The following is a 10,040-nucleotide window of genomic DNA, read 5'->3' as shown; positions in this document are numbered from 1 at the left end:
TTTTTGCTATTTTCGGTTACCCCAATACGATTGTTACGGATAATGGCCCCCCATTTCGAAGTAGAGAATTTAGTTTATTTTGCAAACAATTATCAATTAAAAATGTATATAGTGCCCCATACCACCCTAGAACCAACGGAGAAGCGGAGCGATTAGTAGAAACTTTTAAAAAATTTTTAAAAAAACATAATGATTATAATAAAATACAAGATTTTTTGTTTAATTTCGAAATACGCCACAAATAACCACAAAACAATCACCAAGTTCAATTATGCTTAAATTTCAACCCATAGGACCTTTACAATTAATAAAACCAGTTTATCCTCATCCATATATACCTCAGTTACCAGGTTTTTTTAATATAAATGAAAAAATATATGCAAAGGATTTTAAAAAAGATAATTGGATACCAGGTATCATCGTTAAAAGAACAGGACCAATGACGTTTTTAGTTGAAACTAAATTAGGGGTATGGAGAAGACATATTAATCAGTTAAAACATAGGTTCGACAACTCAGAATTAAAAAATAGAGAGGAGGGAAGAGAAGAAGAAACGATGCAAACTACACCACAAATGAATGAAAATGAGCCCATACAAAACTCAATGACTAAAGACATTGATCCTATACACGAATTTTGGTGACCAAAGACATTGACCCAATACAAGACTCAATAAACAAAGAGACCATCATAAATGATAAGATGAAAATCGACAGTAATGAGCAAACGGTGGTAGAGAACGAAAGTACAAGCAGCCGTTATCCAAAACGGATAAGAAAACAATTTATACCGTTTCAAATCGAGAGCCCAAAAAAGGAGAGAATAGATGTAATAGAAACAATTAGCCTCAAAGGCAATTAAATATATGATGAATTTTAAATATATATATTATTAATTGTGTACGACGATTAATTGTTTGTTTTGTAAAATATATATATACTGCGGTACAAAAGGTAAAAAGTTGTTAAATTTATAATAAAAATTGATTTCATCACAACTAGTTACATTGGCAAAAATATAACTAGTTGCAGTTACTAGTTATATTTAATGTAACTATAGTTACAGTTATTTTTCAAAAGTAACTAGTTACATTATAAGTTACTTTATATATCATTTATATAACGCATTTATTTACTGAACGCATATTTAATATAAAAAAATTATTATATACAAATTATAATCATTTGTTTAAAAAATATATACAATTTATTTATATAACGAAATAAGTAAACCGAAAAAAAATATCGGATAATAGAATATTTATATTTACATCGAATAAAAATATCCTATATATTTGCTTTGAATAAAAAACATATTTATTTTTCATAAAAATTTGAGTTTAATAAATGTTTATTTGCTTTTAACAACAATTGGATATCAAAGTTTTTATCTAGGAGACGCACTCGTTTCTCTCCAAAGATGAGCTTCCCTAGACTGAATAAACGCTCTACAGGAGCACTTGATGTAATAACAACATTATATTTAATAAAGAGTATTTTTAAATTTGGAAAATCGTCATATAAAGATAATGTGCTGTTATTGGATTTAATAAAATTTCCAATAAATTTATCATTATCAATAATATTTTGACGCTTTAAATCAAAAAATCCAACTACATCTAATGATGTTTGTTGCGAACATGAGCTGAGCCATTTATGTTAGATTCACCACGAGGTATTAAAGTATTTATTAAATTTAAAATTTCCATCTTTTTGATCTATTCTTTTCTTGCCTTATCCAAGGCCAATCAGTTTTAAATAGTGGATGAAGCAGCAATTATGTTATCATTATCATAAAGATCATGAAACCTATATCATTGTATTATTAATTTCTAAATAATTATTCAATTTAAGTTGCCTTTTTTTAATACTAGCTAAAGGTTGACAATATTTTAATTCTTGAACACCTTCCAGATAGATAAGTATCTGTGTTATTGTTGGGGTAAAATAACCTAGATACATATATTTTTTACCTTCTAGTATATCAATAGCTTTAGCCACTGCTTGCATAATCTAATTTTTTTAATTGTAAATTATTTATAAGACATTAATTTAAATTTACACTGCAATATTCTTAAATAAAATCACGATTTTGTGATGTAAATCTACACAATTCTAATTCATCACATAATAAATCGAAATATAAAGGCATTTCATTTATAAGTGATGATATTTTAGATAAAGATGTATAAAAAGAACCCCATCTTGTTACAATGGGATATGTCAGCTGAGAATGTAATCTCTTTTTAATTTGCTCAGCTGATGGCCCAGATTTGTTTTGTGTATTCCCCAAACGTTGACATTTAGATATAGCAACCTTATACACTTTCCTATAATCCTCATTGTTTAAAAGTATTTTATTGGCATCTTGTGTTGCCACTAAGTTATGTGTGACAGGAACACCTTCGATGCCTGGGAAGGTAGTCGAAGTTATTTATTTTATAATTGGTTAGCCTAGAGGAAGACATTATATCTTCTATTGAAATGTAGTCAATATCTTAATCATTATCTTCCTTTATTTAGATTTATACATACATATTTTTAAAAGTAACTAATTACTTTTGGAAGTTACATTGATAAAAATATAACTAGTTACAGTAGTTACAGTTATTTTTTACTTAACAACACTAGTAATGTTGTTAAAAACCTTGAATTTAAGACGCTTCTAAATTTTTTCAGGGGGCTCAAGCCTCTTCGCTCTCCTCCTTATGTGACGCTACAATAACCACAATTGCTGTCTATTTTTGGAGATGTCCCCAAAATATGGGCGAAATGTTTGGCTCCAATCTAGTTAAGTTTCAGGCTTAGATAAGATTTGTTTGGCTAAATAGTAATTGATCTCTTTTGCAAAAATGGCTAAATAGAGGGTTTTAGCAAAACTAGCAATAAGCACAAACAGAAATCCGAAAACCATTTCTTCATTACGGACAATAAAATCATATAAGATTAGCTCAACTTTTATATTTTTTACAAGCAGAAAAAAATAATATACATGTTTAAATATTAATTTTATAAGAGCCATGATTTAGTGGCATCTCTGGAAATAGCTAAATCAAGCCCGGCATGTCATGAAATTTTGTCACGGCATTAATTTTATCCACTGGCCCAGCATCCCACACATGAGAAGGAAATAGAAGCCATTTGCCTCTTATTTATTGATGGAGATAGGAAGTAAAAGTTGCCTAGGGGATAGGGTGAAGTAAAAATAAATATATTTTTAGATTAAAGACAGAAATAATTGACAAAAGATTCTAATTTATTAGTAGATATTAAACTTTATTTTAATGGTTAATTTAATTTTAAGTCAATTTACAGATAATTGAATTAGTATAAATAGGTTTTGTTAGCAGGTTGCAAATGGATCATTTTTATATTAATATTATGAGGTTACTATACTTTAATCAAACGAATATCACTGTCAAAACCGTGAATTTTCTTTAGAAGGATATAAATAAATTTTAAACAGGCTTTAATTTTCTGTCATTTGGCAAGCCTAAATTTTCTATATCAAGTGCTATAACTAAATATATTATGTAACTCTCGATTTAAAGAATAAAAGAATTGCAAAATAACTCCACATTATATTAAAAGCAATTGATGCTTTATCGCCGTCGTCTACTTTCTAGTGTGAAACATAAATAAATGCACTTAATTAATTATTAAAAGACACAAAAAATAATTATTTCAAATTTATTAAAAATTTAAAATTTACATTTCAATAAGTATTTTATACTATTAATAACTTGTTCGAAGAGGCAAATAATAATGATTTTTTTTAATCATGAATTGAATTATAACCAGTTTTGAGTATTCAAAGGTACTTTATTTCTATTGAAAGGATCGAATCTATTTATCATCAAGCAATCAAACAGACTCAGATAGAATTTTAAAGAGATTATAATATATAAAAAAAAAAACTATCAAATTTATAAGAACCGAATTAAGTTAACGTCTTAAATAGCAACTTCTTTTATAATCATTTATATTGTTTTCCGATTTCGAAATACTAGAAATCAATGTTCCATTTGATGTAACAGGATTCAATTTATCCTGATCGTCGCAGCAATACATCAATTTTATATGGTCCAAAAGAGAATTTTGTTTGATTTGATGATATGACAACATGGTATGGGTGGGGACTTTCTCAAATTTATTTAATCTTGGATTACTGAAAGATCTATTATATTCAGTATAGTAACCACTAATTTTATAATTAGAAAAATTAGAATTGATATGATCCATGTTATTTCTAGCTTTAATCAACTTACAATTTAGAGATGGTTTATACGAAGTATCTTGCTTGAGGGTGTTCTGTTTATCGGAGACATCTTGGCCCTCTGTTTTACTAGATTTTAAGGTATCTACGTATGTTTTATGTTCATAAGAAGGTTTATATTCTCTCAAATATTCAGTGGTGTAATCATTCATATTCCCTTTATTGCCGTAGTCCGTTAAATGATCTAACATTATTTTGTTTTTTAAATTCGCCCAAATATTTTTATCATCGCTAACGCATGATTTTATAGGTTTCTTCTGTCCATAAGCCATTTTGTATTGACTCTTGTCTAAGTTATCATTATTATCTACGTTATCTATAACATTATCGTTTGTAACATTTGCTCTACCCTTACAAGTTTCAAATATGTTTTGAATAATTGTGCTTTGATGTTGACGATTTTTGCTTTCTGATTGTAAACTACTTTTTTTTGTGGGTATATGATCATGTCCCAAATTATCTGGAGACTCTGAGTCTCCTCCCACATATGATTTGTTTAGTTTTAAGCTTTCTTCTTCCGGGGATTTCTTGAACACATTATTGCTCATTTTTCTGAACAAGCTTATGATGTGATCCTTGGTAATTTTATCTTTGAACGATTTGTAATGACACATTTCTAATGGGGAATACAATTTGTATGATCTTTTATATTCCGTGGAATCATTCATGCTTTCATCATTTAATTTGGACAAATTGTTATCTGAAACATTTTTAGATATTTGTATATCATTATCCAGATTTGTTTCCAGAATTTTTTCATTGTATGACCTTGAAAAAGATTGATTAAATTTGGTATTATTTTGTCCAGTTATATCAGAATTTTTCCAATTTATAGAACTGTCCTGCAAATCGCCCTTAATCTCATCTGCTTGTTTATTATCTTCCTGCAAATCAACTTCTTGGTTCTCTGTATAATTCTTGTTTTCCGACTGATTTGTATTATTATTTACCAAATAAACCTCTTCTTTAGCATTTTCTAATTTTTTAGACTCTTTATCTTGTCTAATATCTTTCGTTACATTATTCATCCTTTTTATAATCTCCGGGGGGTTATCTGTCTGCAATTTTACCGCTATACATTCTGGTAGATAATTTAAGTTTAAATGATCGGTCGTCATTTTCTGCTTTATATCGAACAGCGATAGAGTTTTTACATATTTATTATACACCTCTTTCAAATTGCTGGAATCGTAATTTGGTTTATAAATTGTTGTAACATGAGAATCATCCCGGATTAAATTAGAAGTGTTCCATGGCACTTTGTTACTATCCAGGTTTCTTTTAGTGTCTCGGTATTTCTTGTAATCATGAAAACTATTCGATGGTCGAATACGGGAAGCTGTTATATTGCTAGCCTGGAGCGGTTTTAGCGAAATCTTATCAAGAGGTTTAGTGCTAATTTTATCACGGATTTTACTTCTCTCTGATAATTTAAATGGTTTCTCGTCTTGAAATGTTGTCCTGAATTCGATTTTTGGGGTCTTATTGATATTATCATGATCTCTCTTAGGCTTTGCCTTTGTCCTTGATGAAATATCGTTTTTCCCATTTTTAGGTACCAAGGTTGTTTTCTTCTTCGAGTCATTTATATTATTAATTGACGTATTTTTTTCATGTGACGAGTGACTTTTAAAATCCCGGCTAGCACTTTTTGTGCGAATGGTAGGCTTTTTCTTATCCTTCTTTTCTGTTTTAGGACTAATTGATTGATTCTTTGGTATATCAATAGTATTGGGTTCGTTTGGTAGTTTTTGAATTGATTTGTTAAGGAGTTTCTCGGTTTTTATTTCTTTTGGATCTATAAATATTTTCGATTCGGGAGAGATTTCTTTGTTATTTTTAGGAACTGGTGGTTTTTCATCATTATCAGGATTTAATTCGATAGAAGCAACTTCGGTAGTGATTAAATGTTCGTTATTTTTATTATCATAAACGTCGTCGTTAGTTGAGTTTTGCGTCTTTTCAGGATAAATTGACACCTTATCGTGAGCATCATTGGGCATTGATATATTTATAGCTTTGCATTTATATTCCTTTGCAATTTCGTTTCTAACAAAATCAGGTGTTACCGTTGTATCGACCGATTTACATTTTGCTTCATCGTCACTCCATTTCTCCCTCGATGTCGACTGAGAATTTGAATCGTTCTCGTGGATGGATTCATCTTTTTAAAAATATATAAAAATGTATAAGCATGTAATTGAGCTAATTTATAAATGCATATAATATTTTTGCCTTAAATTTTCAGATGCTATAAAAAAAAAATCAAAGGCCGTGTCCTATTTCCGCTTAATTTTGATATTTAGTTGCTTTTTAGTAGGGGCTAAAATGCATATAATCTAGGATACCCTATTTTGGCTTAAATATTTAATGAAATCGCGATTATTCGTATTTTATTTTCGTTTTTTTGTTTGGTTTATTTTAATCTTTCTTCTTTTTTCCCTCTTTTTTTTAAAAAAATTTTCTTTTTCTTTTTTGACTATTTAGCCGATCATTAAAAGACGCCTAAATATCGGCTATTAAGTATTAAGTCGCTCTAGGACACGGGCTAAGATGCATTACCCATTTCCGAATCAGAGTTAGTAGTCACTGTTTTATTATCGCTTTGCGAGGGACAATATCGATCTCTGGAGATAATATCGGACCCTAAATCATAGTTCGACGATATTTTTGATTCCGATTCAATTTCAATCGCCGTATTGTCGTGTATAAGTGGGGTCCCAGGTCCTAATGTTACGACACTCACTGGAGTCGAGTGACCCTGTCCATCTTTAAATGAAAATTCACTCTCTTCGTAAATCGTTGAAACTTGGGGTGATACGAGCAGTCTTTCCTTGTCGAATAGATCGTCGTGTTCTAATAAGTTACCGCTCACATGATCGAAATGGTTATCAAAATATTTTGAACTCATATTTTCGTTATTGGACGAGAGGAATAATGGTCTGTGGCTAGGGCTGAACATAAAAGTGGAGTCTGTAAAAGAATCAGTGAGAATACGTTGATCATTTAAGTCAGTCAAAGATAATCTGTTTGATTCTTCATTTTGGCAATCATTATTACTTTGATAGCGCAGCGTTCCATGATAATCCATATTTTGAGCACTATTTCCAGTATCCTGATAATTATTTTCGATAGATGCCTTGAATTCAATAATTTACAATGTTATATTGAGTAATATAAATTAAATGAATTATCTAGTAACATTTTTGAGACGAAAAAATTAATAATTTATAAATATACTGCGCAATTTTGTCCAAAAATCGATAATATTCAATAACTGAAATTTCTATTGAAACTATATTGATTTTTCTTAATAATATAAAATTACTAATTATAATTAGGCAGCCACTATCCTTCATTTAAAAAAAATTTAACATGTTTCACTGACCATGCTTGTTAATCGTATTAAATAGATAGTTGTTTTGCTAGTGGTTGCATAGCTTTGTAATTATAGTACATAATAACCAGGATATTTCGAATGGGAGGGCGGGGGAGGGGTTATAGAACAGACGTTCACTAATATCAACTTTGGGCCCACCTAGCCTTTACATAATATTAGTGAATATTAATTTTACACAATGTATTTAGTTATTAAATGCTTTTCCTGAAAAATAAATTCAGTAATTTTATACTAATTATTTATTTTATAACAAAAAATCATTCTTCGCAATAACTAATTTTATTAATTTTTGGGGTAGAGGTGGCTAGGAATGGGTGTTAGGATCAGGTTTGCCAGATTCATTCAAAGAAAAAGCGGGAGAACTAAACCATAATTCAAAAAAAAAGATTTTTTTATAACAAATAGTATTAATTATTTTCCCCATGTGATTGAGCCGATTTTTAAAAACGGCTAACTCAATATTTTATTAGGAAATTATTATGCAAGCCTTAAGATTTGGCTCATAGGTAGCACAACGGTTTGAACATCTATTAACATAATCTCGGGGCTTAGACAATAGTACATATTTATATTCATATTTTCAAATTTTATGTTATAAATTTTTACTTTTTGCTGCATATTCATTTTGAAATTGTTAAAATACTAGAGACCTTAAAGTATTTGATAATATCATAATAAACAATAAATATGTAAAATTAAATTGAATTTATACATTTTAAGAAATTTTTATAAAGAAAAATTAAAACAAAATATTATTTAAAGTAAAATATATTAAAAATAAATATTTATTTTCATTTCTATCAAAATAAAAAATTATGCAATAATTAATAAGACAAACTATCCTATGACCAACCATGTAACTTTATAAATATCATTCAGAATCATATTAATTCATGTTTTAGATTCTGAAAATTGTCAGATTAAAAAATAGGGTTTAAACATTCCTTAATTTTATTTATTAAGATTTTATAAGCCTTTATATTTCTAAACGACACAGTTTAAAATTACTATTTGTTACTTTTGGCATATTGTAACACATTTTCTTCTGTATTAAAATAGTAAATCTTTTTTAACCAATCATGTATAATATAATTATCTATATTAGACTTTTCTTATAAATTAAGCTTACAATATAATTGAATTGATTAACCTACCCCTCTACACAACGTGTCCAGATATCCCTTACATATCCATATATATAGTATATGTTAATTTACGTGTCTTGATATCCTTTGACTGAGGAAGGTGAAAAAATCGGCATTCCTTATATCTTCCAAACTTTGGTATTTATAAAGTAATTGCTTATTCTTCCGCTCATCATTGTTGAAAGCTTTTTATTTATCAAATAATATAAATATATTTAGTAATTGTAGGTAAGTGAAAATGATGATTAAAGAAATATTAAAAAAATACAATTCCTGGAATAATGAGAAGAGATGTTTTCAAATTAATGAGAAAACGATGTAAATTTTTTTTAAAACTTATCTTTTGTCTTAAAGTTAGTTTTTTTTGAAAATTATCAAACACAAAGATATTATATATAAACAGTCAAAATTTTAATTTTGAAGTATGCCGTCAGGTTTTCACATAAAAGTAATAATATAATATTATCTTAGATGAGAATTAATTTGAATTAGGCTATCCTTCTTATTTTAGATGATTTATTCAAGAAAAAAATGACCTCTTAAATTTTAACCAAGGCATCATTTAACTTATTACTTATATTATAAGACAGCGAATTTTGTTGATGGCAGTCGATATGATCTGTTAAATTATATTTGAATGAAATATCTTCACTTTTTCCACTTAAGTTATTATCTGAGATCGAATGCGAAATTTTGTAAGCGCTCATGGTGTCAACTTGAGTTACCATTTAATATTGAAAAATTGCTATATTTATACGGTTTTTTTTTATTTTTTAAAATTTTGTATTTATGATTAAGAAGAAAAAGATTCAAATGCAACTTATAATAACTAAAAATTGAATAAATTTCGTTTTATATGAATTTAAATTTTAAATGAAATTTATATTAAAAAAAATATATACCTTTACTTATAATACTATATTTAATAATAATATTTTAAAAAAGAACTAGAAATGATGATCATACAGTCCAAAAAAAAGACTATTAAAATAAATCAATAAATTTTTTATATACTTATTATTTTATTATAATATTATGGAAAATCTAATGAAAATTTAATTTTCTTTAAATTATATATTCAGTTTTTTGAAATATAATAATACCCCCGATCTACATTTAGCATTTGCAACCCATTTGATGTAAATTTCTCTATTATTGTTATAGCATAATAAACGTAGCCAGTAAAGGCGGGTGGAAGCATAGGTAGTTTTTTTCCCATA

General features: G+C 27.9%; 1 protein-coding gene across 1 annotated transcript; it reads right to left on the bottom strand.

Annotated features, from left to right (window-relative positions):
- Positions 1 to 3,944: 3,944 nt before the first annotated feature.
- LOC135924049 (uncharacterized protein PF3D7_1120600-like) lies at positions 3,945 to 9,548 on the bottom strand. The gene is made up of 4 exons (XM_065459097.1): positions 9,395 to 9,548; positions 8,893 to 9,005; positions 6,838 to 7,414; positions 3,945 to 6,439 (listed from the first exon to the last, which is right to left on the bottom strand). The coding sequence occupies exons 1-4, from the start codon at positions 9,546 to 9,548 to the stop codon at positions 3,945 to 3,947; spliced, it is 3,339 nt and encodes a 1,112-aa protein (XP_065315169.1).
- Positions 9,549 to 10,040: the final 492 nt, after the last annotated feature.

This window comes from Gordionus sp. m RMFG-2023, chromosome 2 (genome assembly GCF_954871325.1).
Source record: "Gordionus sp. m RMFG-2023 chromosome 2, tfGorSpeb1-WG-v2, whole genome shotgun sequence".
NCBI classification, from domain to species: domain Eukaryota; kingdom Metazoa; phylum Nematomorpha; class Gordioida; order Chordodea; family Parachordodidae; genus Gordionus; species Gordionus sp. m RMFG-2023.
Note: the sequence above shows the minus strand (reverse complement) of the source record. Positions and strands in the feature narration are given on the sequence as shown.

Excerpts from the sequence above, each read along its gene's own strand:
- LOC135924049 (XM_065459097.1), bottom strand. The coding sequence starts at position 9,548 with ATGGTAACTCAAGTTGACACCATGAGCGCTTACAAAATTTCGCATTCG. Across the intron at positions 7,415-8,892 it reads GTCAAAGGATATCAAGACAC|GCATCTATCGAAAATAATTA; the intron begins GTAAATTAACAT and ends ATTGAATTCAAG. Across the intron at positions 6,440-6,837 it reads TAACTCTGATTCGGAAATGG|ATGAATCCATCCACGAGAAC; the intron begins GTAATGCATCTT and ends ATTTTTAAAAAG.